We start from the raw sequence: 27,374 nt of genomic DNA, 5'->3' as shown, positions 1-27,374 counted from the left end.
TTCATTTTCAGAAATAGATTATATATTAGTAATTCTTTGCTTCCCCTACCCACCCCTGCTCTTTTAGAGAATGAGAATAATTATGTAAACTAAATGAGTAACTATGAGCTCCTAGAAAAATGTGTCCATTTACATATATAATATTGGTATGATATTCACCCATCTAAATTTTAGTACTATCTCTGCAATTTTTTCTAACTCCCATTTTTTTCTATCTACCATTATAAGACATAAGATTATATGTTAAAAATAAGTGATGTATTTACAGAATTTGTGGCTACCTGAACTAGGTATACATATAATATTTAAACATTTCATACTAGCATTTAATAAAATATAGTGCTATTTTTACATAAAATAAGGACTTAAAATAAATTTCTTCTGTAATCACAGAAATCAGTATAGAAAGCTAGACTCTACATTTTAATAGTCTATGTGCTCTAAGGTTCTGTAACATTTATTATATAAGTAATGTTCTATTGCCCCTCCATTACTAATAATAGTCAACACACAAAAACAGAAATAACTACTGTATCAATAAAAATATATACTTTAGAAAAATCTAAGAAAGTTAAAAATCAATTTTAACTGTTACAACATATTCTCAAATAAAAACATGTTATTTTCCACTATAATATATCAAACATCATTGTGCTAGTCTTTCCATACATATTATTTTGATCTACTGCTACTTTATAGATAATAAACCACTGGTCAAATATCAACGTTGTTCTTAACTTGGAAAGAGGAAGAAAAGATGAGACTTTAGAAAAATATTTCATTGAAATGAGTTGCAATGTCAATCACTTTACCAATTTGTAATACGGTACCTGGTGGAACTAGTTGTATCAACTCAAACAGGGCTGTATCATCTGAGAGTTTAAAGGAAAAAAAGTTTCTTAAGTAAATAAATTAATAATAAAACATGAGTTACTTTAATCTAAAAGCCAAAGTAATCACTGAATAAAAACTATGTATACTTACATCTTAGTAGACTATGTCAATTTTATAAATAAAAATTACATCTATGAATCCAAACGGTAAGTATAGTTAGGTGTACTATAAAACTCCTTATACTTTTAATGTGTGAAATATTTTATAAGAAATATATAAAAATAAGAAAAATATAGACCCATAAAAATATCTACCCATGAAAAATGTATAACCTCTTCCTTCCTTTAAATTCTGCCATTTTCAACCAGTGAAAGTCTCAGTCATTCAACCTTTTACCTGTATATTTAATATATGAAGAAAGACTAAATACTCCCTTTAAGTCATAACTTGGAGCTACATTGCAAAAAAAAAAAAAAAATAGATACGAACCTTTATCTTAAGAACCTTGAATTCCACTAGTAATATTTTATTAAATGAAATATTAAATAAATATTAACTGAAATAGAAACATAAATGAATACATAATTACAAACTACAAGTATAATGAGGGCATTGCAGTTAATGCTCTGAGATAATTAGTGATAAGACCTAATCTAGTTAGGCAGCCAGGACTTCTCTGAGAAAGTGCTTCTTAGCACCTAATCTACAGCAGAAGTAGTATTCTAAGCTGGGAGTTAGGGGGCTAAGGAAATAGTTTTCCAAGCAGAAGAAACAGTATATGCAAAGGCTCTATATACAATACAACAAGGTAATCTGTGAGGTTGGGCAGTTCAAAAAATAAACCTTCTGCCAAAATCAACTGGAAAAAGTAGACAACTAAAAAGTCTGTTTGAAGGCATGGGAGACCTAACAAATCACTTTAAAAAAAAAATTAAAAAAAAAAAAAAAAGGTGTAAGGGGACAGGGATTTAGCTCAGTGGCATTGCACCTGCCTTGCAAGCACAAGGTTCTGAGTTAGATACCTGGTACCAAAAAAAAAAAAAAAAAAGCAAAGAAGGAAATTCAGAGATATGTGCCTGCTATTTGAGGCTGATTTTCCCTGCTGTTATCACTTCTAGAAGCAGCTGAGAGGTAAGGAGCTAAGAATTACTTTTGATCCATCACAAAGTAGAAGAACAAAAATTGGAGTGTCATAGTCTTGGAAAGAGGGAAGGGAGATCTAGAAATAAGGATCAATGGCCTGATAAACTGGCTGGGCTGTAGAAGCATGGAAAAGAAAAACTTAATTGTAGAGGGTAAACCAAAAATAGTTGGCACCTTGGAATTAGCACCCAAATTTGATATATACCAAATCATGTCTGAATTAAGATAACCCATAATTGTTACTGTCCCTTACTAATCTACCAAAACTATCATTAATCTTATCTAAAGAAAAATATCTATAATTTCTAAAATGTTTAGATAGTCTGACATTCAAGCGAAACTAACTAGACATATAAGAAAATAGATAATTGGATTAAAAATCCAAGAGAAATGATAGGAAATAAAAGCAGAACAACAAAAGATCCAGAAAAATGAGACTCAAAATTTGCTTAATCTGACTTCCAGTTTGTAGTCTGGCATTTAAGGAGTTTATAAATCTTCATCTTAAAAAGTAAAAAGCTAAATCAATCAAAGGAAAAGGAATATTTAGAGCAACTGTATCATGGAATATATCCAAATTAATGCCATATACCAGAGATCCAGGAGGCTCACTGGCCACTACCCAGGATAAATGATCAAAAAGAATTACACCTAGGTAGATCATCTTCAAACTTTAGAAGTTCAAAGATAAAGGAAAAATCCTGCAAGAATTGGGAAAATACCTAAGCTATAAAAGGACAAGCATAAGAATTACATCTGACTTCTCAGAAAACATGTAAATAAGAATGGAGCAAAATATTTAAAATGTGGAGAGGAAAAAAATTAATCTAGAATTCTGTGTCCTGCAAAATTAGCCTTCGACGGTGAAGAAGACACAGAGACCTGCAAACAAACAAAAATTGAGGGACTTTGTTGCCAAAAGACTTGCCTTCCAAGAAATATTCAAAGGAATTTTTCAAAGTATATAATTTTTCAAAGAAAATTATATAGATCAGAAACTTGGATCTATAAAGAAAGAATGACTAAGTGATGATAAAATAAAACTTTTATTTTATTACTCTCCAATTGATCTAACAGATAACAGTCTCTCCAAATAATAACAACCGCAATGTATTCATTGTGTGTGTTTGTGTGTATATATAAAAATGAATTGAATAACAGTAAAAACTCAAAGACATGGAAAGAATTAGAACTATATTTAAGGTACTTATGCTCTCCATGAAACTGTGTAGTGTTATTTGAAAGTGGATTTGAATTATTTGTAAATGTATATTCTAAACTCCAGGGAAATCATTAAAATAAGGAAAAAATTTAAAAAGAAACAAAAAATATATTTGGCATACTAAGAAAGAACATGGATCCACATATAATGCCCAATTAAAACCACAAAGCCAGAAAAAGTATGAGAGACAAAACAGGAACAAAGAACAAGACAAAAACAGTAATAAATTCAGTAGATATTAATCACCTATATCAATAATCACCTTAGATGACAATGGTTAAATATACAAGTTAAAAGAAATTGTGAGAGTAGATTAAAAAAGAGATCCAACTATACATTATCTATGAAACAAACACCAAATAAAATATAAATAGGTAAATATAAAATAATCTATTACTAAAAGACCTATAAGGAAATTATGAAAGGATTTTTTCAGAAAGAAACAATAAGAAGCTCAGAGATTAAAAAATGGGAAGAAAAATAAAAAAGCTGCAGAGTGGTATAAAGTGAAATGAATGATGCCTATACAATAATAAGTGTGTGGTTTAACTCCATATTAAATTGAAAGGCATTACACTAGATAGTATATAATCTGTAAAGACAAAAGCAAATAGTTGTAAGGTTCTTCATTGGCCTGGAATAGGTAAAGATGAAAATATAAATATACTTTAATAAGGTAAACATGCATACTATAAGACTATAAGCACTAAAATAATAATAAGCACTAAAAGAACATGTGAGTTCAAACTAATAAAAAAATAAAATATAGTTATTTCAAAACAAAACAAAAAAGAGTCATAATATATCTTTTTTTTTTTTTGTACCGGGGATTGAACTCTGGACCTTGTGCTTGCAAGGCAGGCACCGGAACCACTGAGCTAAATCCCTGGCAGTTATTTATTTATTTATTTATTTATTTATTTATTTATTTATTTATTTTTTGGTACCGGGGATTGAACTCGGGTCCTTGTGCTTGCGCAGCAGGAGGCGAAACCACTGAGCTAAATCCCCGGCCCAGTACATCTTGATTCTTATTTTTCCCCTTCGCCTGCCCTCCCTTCAACCCCTCCAGCCCTCCCTATTTACAAAGACTTAGTTTCCATTTTTTCATTTTCTCATATTAATTCCATCCCCCTCTTTCCATTCCCCTATCCTTCCTACTTCCCCTTCCCCTTTGCACCTTTTCTTCCTATTTCACATTATCTATTATGCATTTTAATCCTTATTTGCACTTTCAGTTTCTCACACCAGAGAAATTATTTGGTATTTACATATTCAATTGACAAGTTAAACAAAAGTAGAGAGCAATGTGGTGGATTTAAATAAATAAATCATAAGTCTAATTTGTATTTAAATTTTTTTCAAGATAATCTAGATTCATGTTAAATTTTAAGAAGTAATATAAAGGGCCGGGGATTTAGCTCAGTGGTTTCGCTGCCTGCTGCGCAAGAGCAAGGACTCGAGTTGGATCCCCGGTACCAAAAAAAAAAAAAAAAAGAAGTAATATAAAGATAACTTTACATAGTGTACCCCAGTGGTAGGATCTTGTAAAAGTAGAACATAATTATCACAATACTTGTAACACTGAAATGACCCACTGATTTTACTTAGATTTCTCCAGTTTACTTACACTTGTTTATGAGTGTATAGGTGAACATTTAGCTCTATGCAATTGTGTCAGATGTATATGCTCATTACCATAACAAAAATACATGCGGTTCTATCACCACGGGATGTCTTGTATTGCCTTTTTGTTACCATACCCACATCTTCCCCATTCCCTCTAATTCCTATTTGCTAATCTATTTAACAGTTTATAATTTTATCATGTTTTTTAAAAATAGTCTAAATGGAAAAATAAGAAGCAAGATATATCATGTACAGGTACAAATTCCCAACAATGAATGTGATAAAATGTACCGAAAAACTTAATGAATAAAAAAATAAAATAAATAAAAATAGTCTAAATGGCCAATTAAAGGATATGGAATGAATTTTAATAATAATGTCCCTGTAGTATTCATAAGATACATGTATAAAATATAAGGACACAGAAAGAAAATAAAAACAAAACAAAACAAAACAAAAACCATGGCACATGACAAATAAGACAGCTGGTTTGGCTATACTATAGAAGACGAAGGAATCTTTAAACTAAATACAGTGCATCAAGATATTAAAAGGTTCAAGAGAAAAGAAAAAAGACAAAAATTACAAATATTGGGAATGAAAAGGAAACATTTTAAAAATACTAAGAGGATATTATAAATGATTCCATGCTATTGAATGTATTAGATATAACATCTTCATCTCATAGGTTAAAAACTATTAAGTAATTGTAGGACAATTAGGAAAATGTGACTTGAGTGGGTATGTGATAAGAAATTGCTTATGTTTTAGGTGTGACAAAGTCCTATGATTTAGATATCTATATCTCTAGATAAAAAGATATGAGAGCTGAGGTTTACCTCAAAACAAGGATTTATGAAAAAATCAAATTTCTACAAAATGAAAACTTAAAAACTTAGATATAAAAAAGTGAACATTCATGTATGTAAACATCCATATACATACACATACATTTGAATATGCATACAGCTCCCTAAAGTCTTAAAACAAAGAAAATATTAATCCATAGTTCTTTCAAAAATTTAAGGAAAAGAATGATGTCAATGATGTAAGGCTATTGCAAGAAAAAGTAAAAGAACACTTCCTAACTTGCTTTGTGAGACCAGCAAAACTCTGAAACTAAAACCTGGCAAGGACTTCACAAGAAAGGAAAGTGAAATGTAGTTCATGAATAGAAATGTGAAAATCCTAACCAATATCTCACCAAATCGAATCCATCAATATATATAAATGTGGTTTAAAATTCAAAGATAAAGCAGCATAACTCACTACATCAACAGAATAAAATAGAAAAAAGTTCATAAAGTTTAACTCTCATTCAAAAAATTTAATATCTTGGCACATTACAAATAGAGGGGAACTTGCTTGATCTTATAAAGCCGTGCAACAAAAAAACTAAAGTCAACATGCCAAGTGGACAAGTTTGAAACTTTCCCTCTGAGGTCAGAAATAAAACATTCACTTCATTCATTGTTATCACTGCTATTATTCACTTCAACATTTTATTGGAGTTCTGAGCAGTGTAACAAAGCATAAAAATAAAAAGTGTGACCATAAGAAAAACTATAAGTCTTATTATTTAAAGATAATGTGATTGTATAGACAAAATGCCCAACACAACCTTTTAAGCTAATGCACATGGCAAGGTTTCTGGAAACACAGTTAATATGCTAAAGCCACATGTATTTATTTTATGTACCAGCAACAGTTAGAAATGACATTATAATCTGATTTAACGGTATAAAATACTTTGAAAAATATTGAAAAAAACCAGCTTAAGATGGTTAAACAGAAAATTATAAGCATTATCAAATGTTTTTAAAGAGCTAATATTAATAGAACATATTGCTTGAAAGACATCAACCAATTGCAACGTATCCCAATTCAAATAAAAAACAATTTAAAATTATAAAATAGTGATATATTTGAGAGTATTAGGAAACTGTTCATTTTTAGTTGTGATATAGTATTATTCATGTAGTTTAGTTTTCTTCAAAACAATCCAGATCTGGCGCTTAATTTATGACAAAGTAAATTCTACAAACTATCAAAGGGTCTTTCAAAAAATAGTACTGCACAATTAGATATACCTATAAATAATACAGTAATTTTATTTCTATTTTATTTCATATCGTCCACCAAATAAATGCCAGATGGACTATAAAACAAAATGTAAAAAGGCAGAGGAATAATGATTCTAGAAGATTATGTACATGTTCATAATTTGGAGTAGAAAAAGATTTCATAAACATGATCAAAAGAGCAATAAACAGAAAAGATTAATAAATGAAACCACATTATTAAGTCAGACTATATTAAAAGCAATTTCATCCAAAAAACAAGAACCACTATTAAATTAAAAATGCAAACCACAAATTGAGAAGATATTTGCAACACATAATTGCAAAAAGCTCCTAACTAAAAATATAGAGAATTCCTATAAATTAGTAAGAAAGGAACAAACAACCCAAAAGAAAAATGGGCAAAAGATAAGCACTCAAAAAAAAAAAGAGAGAAGAAAAAAAATTTTTTCTTAAAGGAATGTAAAATAAAATAACTTCACTCTTATAGTGACTAAAATTCTGGCAATGCCAGACGTTGACAAGAATATGGAGATCAGGAACTTTTATCAGTGGTAGTAAGAGCAGATATTAGGACAGCAACACTGGAAAACTGTTTGACTTTATCTGTTCATGTTAATCCTAAAACCTAGCAGCAGTTCCACTTTTAAGTATACCCCAAATGAGAGTGCAAGCTCTTGAGCACCGAATATTCACAGCAACATTACCCATCACAGCAAAAAGCAGAAATAACTTAATCACCCATCAATGTCAATAAATAATAGAATAAAATTCAACTATATTAAAAAATGAAATACTATACAACATAAAGATAAATGAATTAAAGTTGCAACAGATGAATTTTTAACAAAATGCTGCATAAAAAACAAAACAAAACAAATGCAATACACACTGTATGATTCTATTAATTTATTTTTTAAAAACTAGGCAAAATTAAACTACAAAGCAAGTCATTTAAATAGAAATTCTTTTGTGGAAGAGAGAGGAAATAGAGATTGGGAGGCAGTTAAAGAGTAACTTTTCAGAGTTCTAGCAATGTTCTATTTCTTGAGGTAAGTTGTGATTGCACAAGTGTCCACAGTGGTATTTAAATGAGCTAAATACATAATTGGGTTGTGAGCAATTTTCTATATATGTGTTAAATTTCTATATCAAAAACCTGAAAATTACTAATGAATGCTAACAAAGACAGCAGGTTAAATGTATACATTTATTTGTACTATCTTCTGAACTTTCACTAATAATAAAAAGACAACACACACACATGCACACATACTAACTTACAACAACAAAATCAGAGGGAAACAATTTGAAAAGTGGTAACTGAGATAACAGGAGAAAGAATCTTAACACCATAAACAGGAAATCTTAGAAGCAACACATTTTATACTGAGTAATCCTACAGACTTATTAATATGCGGTGCTGGGTATCTATGAAAATAACAGAATCAATGGGCTACAACCCAGCAGAACGGTCAAACCCCCAGATCCTTCCTCTAATTTACACTATCAGAAAACTGCCTTTCTCTATGTCAAGGTAGGTGACTAGAAATTTATTCTCTAAAGAAGTAGAGAGAAAAAAGTTACTGGAATGGAAAGAGTAGGTACGAGGTATAAAACCACATTGATGAAAAGTCAGGACTACATACTCAGATTTTACTACTGCTTGCCCTTTATAGTCTCTGGGAACAAGATATGAATGATTTTCCTACTGAATATGACCAGCCCAAGAGAAAAAAATAAAAGAATGCTGACATCCTAAATTTTCCAGTAAAATGGCCCAGAGAAATCACTCTACATCATTAAAGTTCACATTGATAATCTCCAACCAGGGAGAATCCTTAACAAACTTGGTAATTACTAGCGGCAGGCACCTCCGGCACATAACTTCCAAAAGCATCCCCTCCATTCTTAAATATGAACACATCGCCAACATGTGAAGTATCCTCTAATGTAGAAAACTCCTGGAACTCAACAACAACAAAAAGCAAACTATCCAATTCAAAAATAGTCATTGAACTTGAATAGACATTTCTCCAAAGAAGATAAGCACATAAAAAGATTATCACTCACTAATAAACATCAATTAATCATTAGGGAAATGCAAATCAAAATTAAAATATGGTACTACCCCACATGCAATGGGATAGTTACTAACATTTTCTAAAAGTAAAAATAAAACAGAAAATAGCAAGTATTGGCGAAGAAGTAAAAAAATTGGAAACTTTGTTCAGTTGATGGGAGTATAAAATGGTATAGCTGCTATGGAAAACAGTAAGACAATTCCTCAAAAAATTAAAAATAGAATTTCTATATATTCCAGTAATTCTACATCTGAGAATATACTCAAAGAGCTGAAAGTATAGAAAATAAAACAAATATTTGATGCTCATGTTTAGACCAGCATTTCTGTAATAGTTACAAGGTGGAAGCAACCCAAGTACCCATCAACAAGAGAATGGATCAGCAAAAGGTGGTGCAGACACACAGTAAAATACTATTCATTCAGGAAGGAAATTCCGACATATGCCACAACATGAATCTGAACCTTGAGGACATTCTGCTATGTGAAACAATCTAGTGAAAAGAGGACAAAGACCATGTGATTGCACTTATAAAAGATACTTAAAAGTAGTTAGGCATATAGACAGAAAGTAAAGGGCTGGTTGCCAAGGGCTAAAGAGAGGAAAGTAAGGTGTTAGTTTAATGAATACAGAGTTATAGTCTTACGAGATAAAGAAAGTTATGGAAAAGTTTGGTAGTGTTGGTTGCACAACATTATAAATGTATTTAATGCCAATGGACTATATACTTTTAAATTATTAAAATAATAAATTGTATGTTGTATCTATTTTATCCCTATAGAAAGCACTTCAGGGAAAAGACTTTAAATTATTCAAAGTAAATCTTTAGAAAGAATGCTGCTGGAAACTGAAGAGTAAGTTCATGTAAACTACATCTACTAGAACATGTAGTATAATTACTCTTACTTTAAAACTGCCCTTGATCTTATAACTAAGGACAATTTTCCTTATTCCTCTGTAAAAATTCTGATTTCCACATGTACTTTTAGTGAGAATGACAAATTAAAGGCAGTACAGTACCCCAGAAAAGGTCTACTATCTCAAATCTATAAAGAACTTAAAAAGATCAGACCTCTCAAATTTAAAGACCCAATCTGAAAATGGGCATCTGAAATGAACAGACACTTCGCAAAAAAAGAAGTAGAAATAACAAATAAATACATGAAAAAATGTTCAACATCACTGGTCATTCGAGAGATGCAAATGAAAACAACACTGAGATTACACTTCACTCCAGAAAGAATGGCTGCTATCATGAAATCAACTAATAACAAATGCTGGTGGGGCTGTGGGGAAAGAGGAACCTTGCTCCACTGCTGGTGGGAGTGTAGACTGGTGCAACCACTATGGAAATCAGTATGGAGATACCTCAAAGAACTAGGACTGGAAGTCCCATTTGATCCCGCTAATCCACTGCTGGGGATCTTCCCCAAAGAATTAAAAGAATCATACCACAGTGATATATGTGCACCCATGTTCATAGCAGCACAGTTTGTGATAGCTAAAACTTGGAAACAGCCCAAATGCCCATCACCTGGAGACTGGATCAAGAAAATGTGGTTTTTTTTATAAAATGGAGTACTACTCAGCCATAAAAAATGAGAAATTAGAGACATTTATAGCTAAGTGGATGCACATTGAGGCAATACTCTTAAGTGAAATAAATAGGACACACGTATAAATACTGAATAGTTTCTCTGGTGTGAGAAACTGAAAGTGTAAATAAGGACTAAATGTGTAATAGGTAATGTGAAATAGGACGAAATGGGGCAAAGGGGAAGGAAGTGGGAGGGCTAGGGGAAAGGATAGAAGGGAATGGGATTAATATGAGAAAATGGAAAAATAGGAACAAAATCTTTGTAAATATGAATGGAGGGGTTGAAGGGAGGGCTAGGCAAGGGTGAAAAATAAAAACCAAGAGAGACTATGGAAAGGTGCAAATTTCCAATGATGAATGCCATTATATTGTATACCTAAAATGTACTAATGATTAGAATGAATAATTGATAATGCAAAATAGGAAGAAAAGGTCCAAAGGGGTAGGGGTAGTGGGAGGGGCAGGGGAAAGGAAAGAAGAGAAAGGAAAAATGCTGAGAAATGGAAAAAATGGAAATAAAGTCTTTGTAAATAGGGAAGGGTGGAGGGGGCGAAGGGAGGGCTAGGAATGGGGAAAAAATAAGAACCAAGATGCATTATGTAAAGGTACAATTCCCAATGAGAAATGTAATTGTGTTGTATACCTACAATGTACCAATAAAAGAATTTAATACAAAAAACAAACAAGAAACAAATGAAGCAAAGTCTTTGGAGGGTATTATTTAAGCAGAGGGCAAAAGTGAAGTAAAAAGAGATTGAAGGGCTATTTCACATGTAGCTAGCATGTGTGAGATCATCGGTTTGATCCCTAGCATGACAAAGATGGTAAAAAATGATGAATTTCAGAAGGATATCACAAAAGTGGAGCAGTAGATGAGTATACAGACCCAACTGAAGAACTAAAACAGAAAATCAAAGAAGAAAATTTTCAATTAATAACCACTAAGTATTCTTGTAGCCCTAAAATTTCAAGTCAAATAGGAAGAAAACCATTATTTTTAACAGAAGAATTTCAAAATGAGTCAAATTGCTATCATTTTTCTAAGATATGCAAATTTTCAGATAATGAACAAGATGTTTAACAAATATGAAAATCTATACACCCACTGGCACCAAACTGTCATCTAGCTAGTCTTCCACAGTGGAAATTACAAGTACTAGAATACCTCTAACATAACCAGATATGAAGAGTTCCCAGAAAAAAGTCACTAAGCTGTAACTCCATGAAGATACACAATGGTCTGGCCTGTTTCCTCCCAATATTCTGATCGCAGCATGGTGCCAGTTTCCATGTTTCTTCTGCATTTCTACAGATCCGGTGGGGTGAGGACTGGGAGTGCTGTGAGGAGACAGTTGCTGATGAGGGAGGGCAATACTGCCTTTTGCCTTTTGGACCACAGTTTCATATTATGCCATTCTTGTGGTCCTAATTATAAGGACAAATCTCCAGAGCTTGAATAACTATTTCAAGAATAAACTTTTATAATGCTGTTCTCACAAGTAGTTGTATTTTTTTCTACTCCTACTACTGTACTTTGAAGAATTTACCTATATCTACAACCTTGAAAAAATGTCTCTAGAAATAATTTATTAACATACTGAATGCAATACAAAATGTAAAGGCACATATATTTCAAGCTACCATTATTTTGGTCTTTTATGGTTCATGTCCTTGATTTGCAATTCACTGAGGGTAAAGATATTTGCTGTACAAAGTTCCACCCAACAATAAAGCTGTATCCTTACATCACAAATAATCCATTCCATTTTGACCAATAAAAAGTTTAGAGAATTCTTCCTTTCTTTTCCATAAAAAACAAATAGAATTCTCAGGACTAATTCTCAGCCTCTGTGCAGCAAAAAAAAAATGTATTATTTTTAAGTATATTCTTAAAGTCTAAAAAAAGTATAGAAGCAATTCCAGCTGAAGATTTTTTAATTCTATCAGACTCTTTTAAGCTTTTCTTTAACCCGAGTAGTAAAGAACAGAAAGATGATAAATTCTAAAATGTGTTTGATCAGAAATTAAAAATTTAAAAACTTACACTCAAGTTGTGCAACCACATCTCTAGGGTCTACTGCTTCTGGAAACACCTATAGTAGGAGAAGACAGGGAGAATCAGGATGGGGAAGAGGAAGGAAAAGAGCGAGACACATAAGACAATCTTTGTCTTTTCCCTCTTCATTACAAAATACTATTCCTTTCCCAACCAAAGAAACCTCTGACATCAGTGAGAACTTTCAATTCCTTTCTGCTAGCCATGATTACTATCAAAGATTTTATAAATAAATTTTATAGCTGGCTCTGTCTTCCTCTCAAACTTCATCTGATAGCATTCTTCCCTTTGTAACCAAGACCATATCAGCCTTCTTGGTGCTCCTCCAACTCGGCTAGCTAACTCTCAACAAGAAGCCTTTATGTTTGGTATGCCTCTGCTTAGGATGGTTCTCCCTTAGACCAGTGAGGGTGAACCTTTTAGAGATGAGTGCCAAACTGCAACCCAAAACCCACTTAATTATCACAAAATGCCAACACTGCAATTAAACCTAAATACTGAGGTTTTAGTTTAGAAAAAAATTAACATCTTTTGTCTTAAAGAAAAAACAACACAAGTGCCATAGGTTCACCACCAGTAACAAGTAACTGATACAATTTTATAACTTAGCCTCAGTTTCACTGTTATTACCATCTCTGACCACTCTTTAAAATAGATAATCCCCCTCAGCCCCTTACCCTTCCTTTATTCTCTTCATGCACTCATTAATCTCCAAAAGGAGAAGAATTTGCCTAGTTTACCATCTATCTCAAGGCCTAGAAAAGCTTATGGGAAGAGGGCAGGTACTGGGTAGCTATTTGTGCAGAGAAGTCTTCCTCACAAGGAAAGTGGGGGGAAGGGGGGAGAGAAGAGGGGAAGGAAGGGGAGGGAAAGAACAAAGGAAAGGCAGGAGGTAAAAAGGGAGGGAGAAATACAATTGGTAATAACCAAAAGCAGTAATTTTAGAGGAAGCAAAGAAAAGAGACTTACAGAAATACCAGATAGTCATAAGTAAAACATGACAAATTCTTACCTCTGATGACTTCTCTTTGTTTTTTATGAAATTTATTATTCAGACTTCAAGGAGGGTAAGTTTTACCACATAAAGCCCACTACGATAATTTTTTAAAAAGCTAATTCAAGGATAAAAACACAGGTGTTCTTTGATAATATAATATATATACATTTTCAAAATTCCAGATTTAAGGTATAAGTTTCCTTTTGAATTAAATCAAAGCACACAGTTGGCAATACTACTTTGTATCATAGCAATTCATTAAAAAATGAGGACCAGTTTGATTGTTCGTTTTTCATACTTGATCTGATATTTGAACTCACCTTTTCAAACACCATTCTGGCATTGAAGACCAGTGGAAAAGTGGCTGGGACACATTGCGTCTTTTTGTACTGGCCAAACACACAGATGCTAAGATAGATGTCCTCCTTGTCTTTTAGCACCACTCCTGGACAAGTTAGCTGAAAGAAATTGAATAAATTAGATATAAGTGCTTTATAAGTTCCCTGAATTATCTTACTAAAATGACTTATCATATGTTACATAAAACAGTCTGATAACCTAATAAAAATACTCAAAAATAAACAGATACATATTCTAGCACTTATAGAGTCGACTAAAATGCCTTTATAGTTTCCTTCCCTCTAAGAAATCTATAATTTTCCATTTGGTTATTTGTGTCATATTTGAAGCTCCAAGCACTGGCTCTTGGGAGAGACATAAATAGTTTTAAACAGTCAGCCTAAGGCTCCCACTTTATAGTGAATGCTGACATAAAGTTATTCAGCATCATTTAATCTCAAAGGATTAACACTCAGCAAAAATAAAACATTATACTAGAGGACAAAAAAAATGCTGATGAGAAGCACAAATCTGATCTCGATTACCCTAAATAGGAATCCATAGATACCCTCATCAAAAGCAATATGTTAAATTTCAAGGATAGTGAATTGGAAGTTTCTATCCCAATGAAGTAATTTTAAATATTAAATTGTACTTAATTATCATTATAATTTGGGGGCTTCTTTTTTGAGACAGGGTCTTGTTATGTAGTTCAGGCTGGCATTGAACTCTCCACAATCCTGCTTCAGCCTTCTGAGACCTGCGTTTACAGGCATGCACCACTACATCTGGCTTATTGTTAAAATTGACAGAAAGTACACTCAGAAAATAAGGAGTTTCTAAATAATACATAGTACAATCTCTCCTGTCCCTGCCATATTCCATTGTTAGCAATCAATTACATCCTTAACAGGATATTAGAATTTCCCTAAGATATGAGTCCAATATAACAATATTACAAACAACCCAAACGCTAATAGTACATCCAATGAGTATTTTTATTGTTCTTTGAACACACACATTACTTCCTTAACTCAAATTTTTCCATTACCTATATAATACAGTGTAGGACAATATAATGTAGGGAGTAGAAACTCCTTATTATTTTATTCTATCTCTTCATTTATACCTAATATCTGCCAAAATATACATTAATTGCCATCGCCTACATGAAACTTCTTTTGATTCACCAGCTGTCATTATTATTTCAATCTAATTCAAACATTTATTATAAATTTATCATATACAAATAAATATATTTTAAATTCTAATAACAATTTGTAGTTTTCTTAAGGTGAGATTATTATCTACATTATAATGCAATGGATGCATCTCACCTCTTTTTATTTGATTATAAGTTCCCCAAGGACCAAAATTTTATTTTCCTCATCATATGTATCCAAAGAAATAGACTTTCAGTATTAAGAAGCTTGGAGATGATCTGGTTCAGTTCCAGATATTTTATATATGAGAACAATGGAGAGGCAAGAAAATGTGGCTAATCTACTAACTTAAGGTCACAAAATAAGTCATAGATAATATTAATACAAAGTGGTTACAGCAGTATCTGATAGAGGATTTGTCAATATTAGCTACCATATTATTAATTTAAAAACCATACTATCTGCCATCTTAACAGACTATTGCATTGAATACATGACTAAATTTCATAGCCCCTTGTACATAACATTTCTGATTGAGTTTTGTGCAGCTACATTGACTCCATTTCTCCCTTACCCTACTTTCCACTTTTGACCTAATATATTCTCATGATTCTCAGCAAATCTTATTCTATCAGCTTAATTCCCTATCCTACCTTATTAAAACCAAAATTACCATCAAGTCCTTCTAAATCTGCGTTGTTCAATACAGTAGGAGCTATCCACACATGCTCATAGATGTGGCTAGTCCAATTTAGGAGGCACTGTAAGTGTAAAATATACACAGGGTTTTGAAGAGTTGGTACAAAATATATGTGAAATATCTTAATAACATATAGTAACTATGATGAAAGGATAATATTTTGAATATATTGATTAAATGCATTATTCATTTTATCTACTACTCTTTTCTCTTTAGGTACTAGAAAATTTAAAATTACATCTTCAGCTCAAACTTGAGGCTCATATTATTTTTCTACTGGACAGCACTGTTCTAACTGTCCTCACTGGAACTGCTGAGTCGCTTTCCAATTTGGAGAATATTCAAGAAGGTATGATTTTTTTCTCATGTACAATGTTGAAAATTCTGCCTTTATTTAAAAGAACACTCAACAGCGTTCCAAAAAGGGAGGTAAAAGAAAATCAAAAGGAGGGCCAGAGATTTAGCTCAGTGGCACTGCGCCTGCCTGGCAAGTGCAAGGTCCTGAGTTTGATCCCTGGTATCGGAAAAAAAAAAAATCACAAGGAACAAACAGTAAGTAAGATGGTCAATTTACACCATATTCTTAGAAATTTGAAAGGACAAAGACGTGTTCAGGGCTATCCTTTTGTCCAGAAATGAGCCGTGAAAGCTGTAATCTCCCACCCTTGGCTGATCTTGTTTGAAGATCTGAGAAAGTTTGAAGTGAAAGCTAAGGATAGGTTGTATATTGCTGACAGTGCATAGGAAGCATGCCCCAACATGCACACAGACATCCTCAGCAAAAGCTAAAAGACTTATTGGTTCAAGGAGTTTAAGAAATTTAACTCTAATCATTAGCAGACCATAAAGCTAATTGAGAAAAGATTTCACTCAGCGACCAGACATGACAAATAACTCACACAATTAGCTTACTAGAGCAACCAGTTGAATAAAAAGTAACAATGACAATATCAGACAACAAACCTGGAGGGTGAGGGGATCTGATTTATAGAACTATACAATAGCTCATTTAAAATATTTAGTTTTCAATAAAAACTACAACATGAAAAGAAATAGAAAGTATGGCCCAAACAAAAAGCAGTCATAGAATCTGTTCCTGAGGAAAACCAGAAGTAGGGCTTTAAACAAAGACTTTAAATCTATCTATAAATATGTTCCAGGGATACAGAAAATCTAGTCTAAGGAGCTGAAGCATGTCAATAATGTCTCATAAGTAGAGAACATCAATAAGATAGAAATTATATACAAAAAAGGAACCAAACAAATTCTAGACTTAAAAAACACCAAACTGAAATGAAAAATTCACTAGAGAAGAGCAGACATGAGCTGGCAGAAGAAATAATAAATCCAAACTATATCAAGTATTATTATCTAAAAAGAAGAAAATGAACAGTCTGACAGACCTGTGAGGCAACATCAACCACAGCAAAATAAACACAATGGGAGTCTCAGATGGAGAGAAGAAAGGGCTAGAAAAAATATTTCAAGAAATAATGGATGAAAACTTCTGAAATTTAGAGAAAAACAATCAATATATCCAATAAGATTAAGGAACTCTAAGTTACAAATACCATAAGCAAATTTTCAGGAGAAGAGAATCAAAGGAACTCTCAGAAGAGAGAATCCTGAAAGTATAAAGAGAAAAGGGATCCATCAGGCACCAGTAATCCTTGATAAGACTGATCATGGAACCAGAAAGAAATGGGATGAATTAACCAAACAAAGAAATATTTCAAACAATAATTCAATGTCCAGAATTTTTTTCTTCAAATAGGAAGTAAAATTAAATATTCTCAGATAAACAAAAACTAAGGTTTAGGGGTGTGGTTTTTGGTAGAGTATCTGCTCAGCATGCAGGAAGCCCTGGGTCCAATCCCCAGAATTGCAAAAAGAACCCAAAAAAACTGAGATAACTCATAACTAGCATAACTTCCCTATAATATTAAAGAAAATCCTTCAGGTTGATATGAAAGAATACTAGATATAAGAAAATAAACAGCACCAGTAAATGATTAATTAAGTTAAATATAAAAACAATGTTTTTATTTCTCCTATTTTATATAAAAGACAATTACAAAAAGCAACAATTACAAATCATGATGATGGGATTTTATGTACAATACATACATTTGTGTAAGAATAATATTATTAAAAAGGGAATAGGAATAGAACAAAATAGAAACAAAGATTTTATGTACTACTGAAATTAAGTTGATATTAATTCATACTAATTATTATAAATTAAATGTTAATTGTGAACTTCAGGACAGCCACTTAAAAAAAAACCTAAAAAAACAATAAAAGAAAAATTAAAATGGTACAGTAGAAAATAATTGCCACAAAAGAAGGCTATAATGGAGAAACAAAACAGACTAAGACATACAGAAAACAACTACTTTTTATCTGTGATTATATTAAAGGTAAATTGAGTAAATATTTCAATCAAAAAATAGTGATAGGGCCGGGGATTTAGCTCAGTCGTTCCACCGCCTGCCTCACAAGTGCAAGGACCCAAGTTCAATCCCCGGTACCAAAAAAAAAAAAATAGTGATAGTCAGAATGAATTAAAAGCCACCATCCAGCTTTTTATCTGAATGTAGGAACATATCTGGACTAGAAAATGTCAAGCTCTGGAGACCCTTCCTAAAGAGAAGCACTAGAAGCACTCACAAAGGAAACTGCTCATTGAGAAACTAAAAGATTAGAACATTTTGTTTAATAAAAACTCATAGCCTTACAATCACCCTTAAGAAAAAAATGGCCTCACAATTAACATAGGTCCAATAGTACTATAGGCTTGGTTCAAGAACCACAAAGCAAAACTCAAGAAAGCAAAATATAATCATATTTAGCAAAAATAAGAAGCTTGACCTTAGCAATTACCTGGGTATAGAGCCAAGACCAGTCTTTTTGAGAAATGTGAACATGCTACCAAGATCCCCTGAAAGTTTTAAGTTGTTACCCTCATTTACAAGGGCTACCTTCATTCCAATTTAGCACATATCCCGCCTTTAATATCCCCACAGACCACCCTGGGGGCACAAAATAATCCATTTGGTCTGTTACCAAAACTCAATCACATATTGCCTCCATCCCATTTTGGAATTTCCAGTTTGCTCTCTACTCTCCAAACTTAATTCTACTTCATTTGACTCTTTATCTGTACAAAGAAAAGAAACCAGACACAAAAGGTTATACATATTGCAGTGATTGGTAGTGATTCCAATACAAGGGAATGCTTATTGCTTTTCAGCAATAAGGAACAAACCATTGATAAGCAAAACAACACGGATGTATTTCAAAAACATGTTGGTAAAAGATTAAAAAAGACACAAGAGACTAGTGTTGGGAAGGAACTAAAGAACAACACCACAAAAGTATATTTTTGGCATATTGAGCAATTTGATCCAAACAAAATTAAAAGGCCTTAGAACCTACCTCAGACTCAAGGTTGCACTGACCTTCCCTCATTTCTAACACTCTCAGCACAGAGAAAGTTTCTCAAATGGTTTTTATCTTCCTGAAGTTCATACCCACACCAAAGAAGAAACAATTACCTTTACTCCCTCCTCTGAGTTTTCATTAACTAAACTCAAATCACAAGAAAGATTAAAGTTGTGTCACCACACCTGGACAGACTTTGTTACACATCGCTGCCCTGTAGTTCAATCCAAAGAAACTCATACACAAACCATTTGTTCTGTGACCCAAATAGAATATTCCCAGGCCAGTGGCACACTGAGTTCCTCTAAAAGTCATTTACTCTTTCCCTAGAATTCTCTATTTCCCCCCACTCCTACAGAAAAAGGGCTTCTGAATTTGCTTCTGACACATTTTTGCCCATTTGTACATTAATGATTTTGTACACCTTCCCCCCCAAAACATCATTTTAAGCCTGGTATGGTGGCACATGCCTATAAACCCAGTTACTTAGGAAACTGAAGTACTGTAGTAGATTTGCAAGTTGAAAGCCAGCCTGGGAAACTTAAAGACATCTTGTCTCAAAATAAAATACAAAAGGGTTGGGGATATACCTTAGTGACAGAGCACTCATCTAACATATGTGAGACTCTGGGTTCAATCAGCAGCACCACAAAAGAAAAAAGAAAAGAAAAATAAAATTATCACCCAACTCTATGTGGTCTATAAGAGACATACTTTAACCCAAACAAAGCTATAACCCAAACAATTCTAAAAACTATACTAATATCGGAAAAATAAATATTAAAACATTACTAGAGACAAAAAGGACAGTTTAAAATTATATAACAATTACAAATATATATGATGTATGTCAAGATGACATAAAAATTGTAAACATATATTCCCGAACAAAGCCTCAAAATAAAGAAAAATCAGACAAGTATCTCTCCAAAGAAAACAAATGTAAGTAGATGAAAATATGTTCAACATCATTTGTCATCAGGAAAGTGTAAATCAAAGCCATAATCTCTTCCTATTCATTTTCTTAACTATAATAAATAAGATGAACAAAAATAAGGAATTGGAATCGTCACATGTTGCTCTTAAAAAAGAGAAAATAAAAAAAAAAAAGAAAATGGTGCAGCCACTATCAAAAAATAGTTTAATCAATGGGCCAGGATTTAGCTCAGTGGTTCCGGCGCCTGCCTCACAAGCACAATGTCCCGAGTTCAATCCCCAGTACCAAAAAAAAAAAAAAAAAAAAATCCAGAGCCAGGGATTTAGCTCCGTGATTCCACTGCCTGCCTCACAAGCAAAAGGTCTCAAGTTCGATCCCTGGTACAAAAAAAAATCCAGCAATCCTATGGCTAAATAGATACCCAAGGACACTGAAAGCATATTTCCACACAAAAATGTATACACGGGTATAGCGCATTATTCATAATAGGCAAAAAGTGGCTACACCCAAATGTTCATCAACTATAGAATGGATAGGATCTTTAGGTCAACTTGACTGGATTAATAAATGTCTATCAGATTAGCAAAGCACAATTCTGGGTGTGTCTGTGGAGATCACTGGCATACAGGCTAGGAAACTGAATGGGGAAAAGTCCCATTTCCCCACTCAGTTATTGGTTGGATGGTACCAACCAATAAGTTTACAGCCTGGATGGAATAAAAAAGGGAGTGGAAGTCTGTGCATTTTCAAAGAGATTCAGTCTGCTTGAGTAGGTATGTCTTTTACTGACATCACCTTTGGACATTGGTATCCAGCTTCTTTGGCCTTTCAGTGCACTCAGACAGACCAGCAATTCTCCAGTGAGCTTCTAGATCTTCAGCTTTAGATTGGCATTGCATCCTTGCTTGATCTCTGGTTCTGCAGCTTCTTCCTTCTTGGACTGAGCAGTTACTGGATTCTCTGGCTCTCCAGTGCACAGATGATCACTGTAGATTCTCCCATTTTGATCCTGTAACCCTTGCATAATTATACATATATTCTCTTTCAACTCTGTTCCTCTAGAGAAGCCTAACTAAAATTAATTTTGGAAGTGAAAAATAATTATAAGGATGAATTTCTCTAATCAACTAGTTTAGTGGTTTCTGAAGTTGGCTCTCAAATTTGATGAGACCTAAAGTTACCATGATCTCTCCTTTTGATGATGTAGACAGCACTAATAGTCCATGGTATGAACTGTTTAAAGTGATACACAACATAGTCCCACCTGATTATCCTAATTCACTACTTATGAGATGTGAGAAATTTAGTGTCTCTATTCACAATATTTCTTAACATTTTTGAAAGAGTAAGAAATACAACAATGCTGACTGGTGGCTCGTAACACTGCTGGACAAAGCAATAAAGGAAAATAAAGAGCTCAAAAATTCAAATTTCCAGACCTACACATACACATAATACATACACATAATACATACATACACATACACATACACATAATCTAAAGTCCAGATGCAAGGTCTTTTCTCCTTTATCCATGGAGCTTAAATTGCCAAAAACCAAACATAAGTCCTCATAATGTGATTAACTGAATTATAGCACAAGTTTAATGTTCAGATTCAAAGGGTATTTGCAGTTAAATAGGGTGCTGATTGGAAAGAATGAGATCCTATAAACTAGGATGAAAATGTTTAGGTGCAACCTGATGGGGCTGAGGATACTGAACTCCTAAATTCTATTAGATTATTTTGCCAAGGGAGGGCCATACCCACACTCAATGGCAGAGAAACCCCCAACCCACCATGGTATTGGCCTCTCCACTTCTGCCTGAGGATGATCCAGTTACCAAGCAAAACAACATCAACATTCCTCAGGACTCACCCTTATCACCCACTTTTGCTTCTAACCCTTTAACTAGGCTCAGAATTCAAAAGGCTCCTGAAGAAGTTGCTCAGAGTATTACCCTAGAGGAGGTAGCCTACATTCTCAATGAACTTTTTGAGTTTTATAATTTTTATAAGCAAAAGTCTGGGAAACAAGTATTGGAATTAATTTTAAGGGTGTGGAAGAAACATAAACCCAAATTTCTTGATATGGGCCCCTTAAAGCGGAGATTCTGGATTTAATGTCACAGTTTGTGGAGTTAAAAAAAAAAAGGTGCTAATAGTTTATTTGGTTAGTTTATGGATCAAGTGATGGCCCACTGTGAGTGAGCTAGAAATGCTTGATATTCCTTGGTTTACTGTTGATGAGGGTATTCAAAGGCTCGGGGAAATGGAAATTCTGGAGTGGATTTGTCAGGTAAAACCTACTTCTCTACACTGGGAAGGTACAGAAAATGTAGACTTCACTACTACCCTAAAAAATAGGTTTGTGAGAAGAGCACCAGTATCCATGAAGAGTTGTTATCACTCTTCTCTATATGCTAGAGCTTATGGTGGGGACCACAGTCACTCGATTGGGAAACTTAAATTTCATGGGTATAAATGGATCCTGGAGTAGTAGGAGAAAAACAAAATGGCAATGGTAAACTACAAAAGGTAAAGTGGGTGTAATTACAGTAATAGACAAGAGGCAAAGCAATGATCAGAAAGGCCTGGCTTATAGAGCTGGCTAATTAGTCATGGTGTTTCCAGAAGTGAAATATGAAGCCTATTACACTTTTACAAAATGAACAAAATCTACCTAATATCACAATAACTGAGTACCACAGCCCCTCAACCAATTCTGAAACTTTAGCCATTTTACAGACCCGGAATTCCTTGAATGAAGGAGGCTGGGGTCTCTTGAGGAAGGACACTGGTACACTACGAAAAAGTTATTCTATCAGTCTTTCTCTCATCCTTCCCCAAAGGGACTTACAGCCTTCTACCAGGGTAACCATACATTGGAGAAAAAGAAAGATCCAAAATTTAGGGGACAACTGGACACTGGTTCTGAACTAATGCTAACTCTAGGAGACCCGAAACATCACTGTGGTCCACCAGCAAGAGTAGGGGGCCTATGGAGGTCATGTGATCAATGAAGTTTTAGCCAATGTCCAACTCACATTGGGTCCACTACTGCCCCAAATCCATCCTGTAGTCATTTCCTGTTATGGTTTAGATCAAGAATGTCCCTCCAACAGTTTCATGTGTCCAAAGATGGGGCTTTTGGAAGGTGATTTGGGGGTACTATAGCTGACTTGCTATTGGGAGGTGAGGCCTGGCTGGAGGTGAGTATACTGGAGATGTGACCTAGAAGGGTATACTATATTCTTGTCACTGACTCCTCCCTTCTCTCTCTACTTCCTTGCCACCATGACATGAGCAGCTTTCCTCTGACAGATCTTTCCACCATGTCCTTTCTGCCTTGGAGCCAACAGACCATGAGCTGAAAACATGAGCCAAAATAAATCTCTTATCCTTCAAATTGTGGGTATAGGACATTGTGTCTCAGTGATGAAGAAAGTAACTAAGGCATTTCATGAGTTCCTAATTTGGATAGACATACTTAGTACTTGACACAACCCCAAAATGGTTCCCTAATGTTGGACTAAGGACTATTATGGTGGGAAAGGCCAAAAAGAAGCCATAAGAATTGCCTCTACCTGACAAAATAGTAAATCAAAGACAATATCACATCCCTGGAGGAACTGCAGAGATTGGTGCCATCATCAAAGACTTGAAAGATGCAGTTTCTAACACATCCCCATTTAACTCTATTTGGCCTGTGTAGAAAATAGATGGATCTTTGAGAATGAAGGTAAGCTTAATCAAGTGGTGACTCCAATTATGGTGGCTGTAACAGATTTGGTTTCCTTGCTTGAGCAGATTAACACATCTCCTGATAGCTGCGATATAGTTAATGATTTGGTAAATGCCTTTTTCTCCATACCTCACCAGAAGCAATTTGCTTTCAGCTGCCAAGGTCAGCAATATACCTCCACTCTCCTCCCTCAGGGTTATGTCCTAACTCCAGCCCTATGTCACAACTTATTTCACAGGAATCTTGAACACCTTTCTCTTCCATGAGGTATCACACTGGTCCATTACATTGATGACATTATGCTGATCAGGCCAAGTAAGCATGAGATAACAACCACTCTGGTCTTGTTGATAATGAATTTGTGTGTCAGAGAACAGGAAATGAATACATCTAAAATTCAAGAGCCATCTACCTCAGTAAAATGTCCAGCAATCCACCAGGATAGGGCATGCAGAGATATCCTTTCTAAGGTGAAAAATGAGTTGCTGCATCTGGCCCCTCTTATAACCAAAAAACTGGACAAAAAACCCAGTGGCCCTATTTGGATTCTGGTGGCAACACATTGCTCCCTTGGGTGTGTTACTCTGGCCCATTTAACAAGTGACTTGGAAAGCTAGTTTTGAGTAAATTCCGGAACAAGAGAAGGGTCTGCAACAGGTCAAGACTGATAAGCAAGCTGCTTTGCCACTTGAGCCATATGACCCATCATCCATTGCTACTTGAGGCATCAGTAGCAGACAGGGAGGCTGTTTGGAGCTTCTGGCAGGCTTCCACAGATAAATCACAGCAGAAGCCCTTAAATTTTTAGAGCAAGGCCCAGCATCATCTGCCCTCAATTATTTTCCTTTGAGAAACAGTTTTGGGTCTGTTACTGGCTTTCAATGGAAAGTGAACCCTTGACCCTAGGACAACAAGTTACCATGAAACCAAAGCTTCCCATCATGAACTTGGTACTTTCTGATTCACTAAGTCAGAGATTCAACAGTCCATCATCAAGTGGAAGTAGTATTCATGTGATCAGGCCCAAACAGGTGCTGAAGATACCAATTATATCAAGAGCTGGCCCAAAATGCCCACGATACTTACTCCTGGCATGCACCTACGGTCTCATGGCAAGTACCCTATGGGTTGAAAGAGGAAAAGAAGACTGGAGCCTGATCTACAGATGATTCTACATATTATGCAGCACTACCTAAAGTGAAAAGCTGCAGCATCATACCCCCTTTCTGGGACATCCTTAAAGGGGAATGGTGAAGGGAAATGTTCATAGAGAACAGAACTCTGGGTGGTGTAGCCATTTGCACATTTTGCTTGGAAGAAAAAATGGCCAGGGCCTGGGATTTAGCTCAGTGGTTCCACTACCTGCCTTGCAAACGCAAGGACCCGAGTTTGATCCCCAGTACCAAAAAAAAAAAAGGCCAGATGTATGAGTATATACTAATTCATAAGCTATATTCAATGTCTGGCTGGATGACCAGGGACTTGGAAGAAATATAATTAGAAAATAGGGATAAAGAAATTTGGATAGACCTCTCCATATGGACAAAGGATGTGAAGATATTTGTGCCCCATATAAATGCTTACCAAAAAGTGACCTCACTAGAAGACTTTAGTAATCAAGTGAGTAAGTGATTAGTTCTTTGGACAGTAGTCAATCTCTTTCCTCAGCCATCCTGTCATTGCCCAATGGGCTCATAAACAAAATGGTCATGGTGCCAGGGATGGAGATTATACATGGGCTCACCAATATGGACTTCCCCTCACCAAGATGGACCTGGCTACAGCCACTGCCGAATGTCCAGTCTGCCAGCAGCAGAGACCAAGAGTCTGTGATATGGTAGCATTCCTTGGAGTGATAAGCCTGTGACTTGGTGGTAGGTTGATTATGTTGGATCACTTCCATCATGGAAAAGGCAGTACTTAGTCCTTACTGGAACAGATACTTATTCCAGGTATGAATTTCCCTTTCCTGTACATAATGTTTCTGCCAAACTATCATCCACTGACTTACAGAATGGCTCTTTCACTATCATGCTCTTGGTACTCACTTGCCTTGCCATGTTCCCCATCGTCCAGAAGCAGCAGGATTGACAGAATGGTGGAATGGGCTTTTGAAGATGCAATTACAGCACCAGCAAGGTGGCAATACTTTGCAGGGCTGGGACAGGGTCCTCCAGAAGGCTGTCTATGCCCTGAATCAGCATTGAATGTACTCTTCTTCCATAGCCAGGATTCACAGAGCCAAGAATCAAGAAATCAAACATGTCAAAGATACTATTCACCATTTACCTCTAGTGACACAGTAGCAAAACTTTTGCTTCCTGTTCCCATGAACTTACTCTCTTTTTCTTAGCATAGAAGTCTTAGCTCCACAGAGGGGAAGGCTTCTACCAAGATCCACAGCAATTCCACTAAACTAGAAACTAAGACTTCCCTCTGGCCATTTTGGGCTGCTCATGCCTCTGAGTCAACAAGCTAAAAAGGAACTTAAAAGTGTTGGTGAGGGGACTGATTCAGACTACCAGGGAAACTGAAATGCTATTTCATAACAGCAGTAAGGAATAATACGTTTGGAGTGCAGGATATCCCTTAGAACATCTCCAAGTATTACTATGCCATGTTACAAAGGTCAGTGGGAAACTGCAACTGCCCAATTCAGGCAAGATGACAGCCCAAAAACTTCAGGAATAAAGGTATGAGTCACCTCACCAGGTAAGGAACCAAGACCCGCTGTGTTGTCTATTGAGACCTAGGGAATACAGATGGGTAGAAGAAAGTTATAAATACCAGCTATTATTACAGTAGCAGTTATAGAAATGAGAACTGTAATTGTCATGAGTATTTCTTTCCTATTTTGTTAATGTTTGCAAATAGATACATATTATGAAGATATCTTTATTTTCTTTCTTTGACTTAATGTCAATACTTAAGTACCACTAAATCTGTATTATAATATTTAAGGTACAGAATGTTAGAAGAGTAAACGTAATCCAAAGAAAAACCTTGCTTCCTATTCTGAGGAGGGATTTAGTAACTTTCTGTTACTGTGCAAAACAGTTGTATCATGTTAAGTGTAATTATGAACTTGCTGTTGCATTTGGAGATTAAGTATGGTTTAAGATGTGTCTAGTTGTCAAGATGACAAGGGATGGATTGTGACTATTAATCATTATAGGTCGACCTGACTGGATTAAGAAATGCCTGCCAATTAATAAAGTACAATTCTGGGTATGTCTGTGGAGATGACTGACATGTACACCAGTAAAGTAAGAGGGGGGAAGACCGACCCCAGTTCTGGGTGTCACCAACCAATAGGTTTTATAGCCTGGATGGAATTTTTTAAAAAGGAAAAAGGAAAGAAGTTTATACATTTTCAAAGAGCTCTAATTGGGTTGAGTGGATGC

At 34.6% G+C, this 27,374-nt stretch overlaps 1 protein-coding gene across 8 annotated transcripts in view; it reads right to left on the bottom strand.

Moving 5' to 3' along the window:
• Spata6 (spermatogenesis associated 6) overlaps window positions 1-27,374 on the bottom strand; it is a 140,645-nt gene that overhangs the window by 100,267 nt on the left and 13,004 nt on the right. For 7 of the 8 annotated variants that reach the window (XM_087214862.1, XM_087214864.1, XM_004869295.4 and 4 more), the window contains exons 2-4: window positions 13,964-14,101; window positions 12,635-12,683; window positions 831-872 (exon numbers count right to left, since the gene is read on the bottom strand). In XM_087214862.1, coding sequence (XP_087070988.1) covers window positions 831-872; window positions 12,635-12,683; window positions 13,964-14,101 — 229 coding nt within the window. Of the gene's footprint in view, window positions 1-830; window positions 873-12,634; window positions 12,684-13,963; window positions 14,102-26,018; window positions 26,055-27,374 lie in introns of those variants that run through there. The other variant, XM_087214863.1, reaches the window with a different exon arrangement.

This window comes from Heterocephalus glaber, unplaced genomic scaffold, assembly GCF_053883595.1.
Source record: "Heterocephalus glaber isolate CG9 unplaced genomic scaffold, H.glaber_assembly_v1.0 deba00001451, whole genome shotgun sequence".
Taxonomy (NCBI): Eukaryota; Metazoa; Chordata; class Mammalia; order Rodentia; family Bathyergidae; genus Heterocephalus; species Heterocephalus glaber.
Note: the sequence above shows the minus strand (reverse complement) of the source record. Positions and strands in the feature narration are given on the sequence as shown.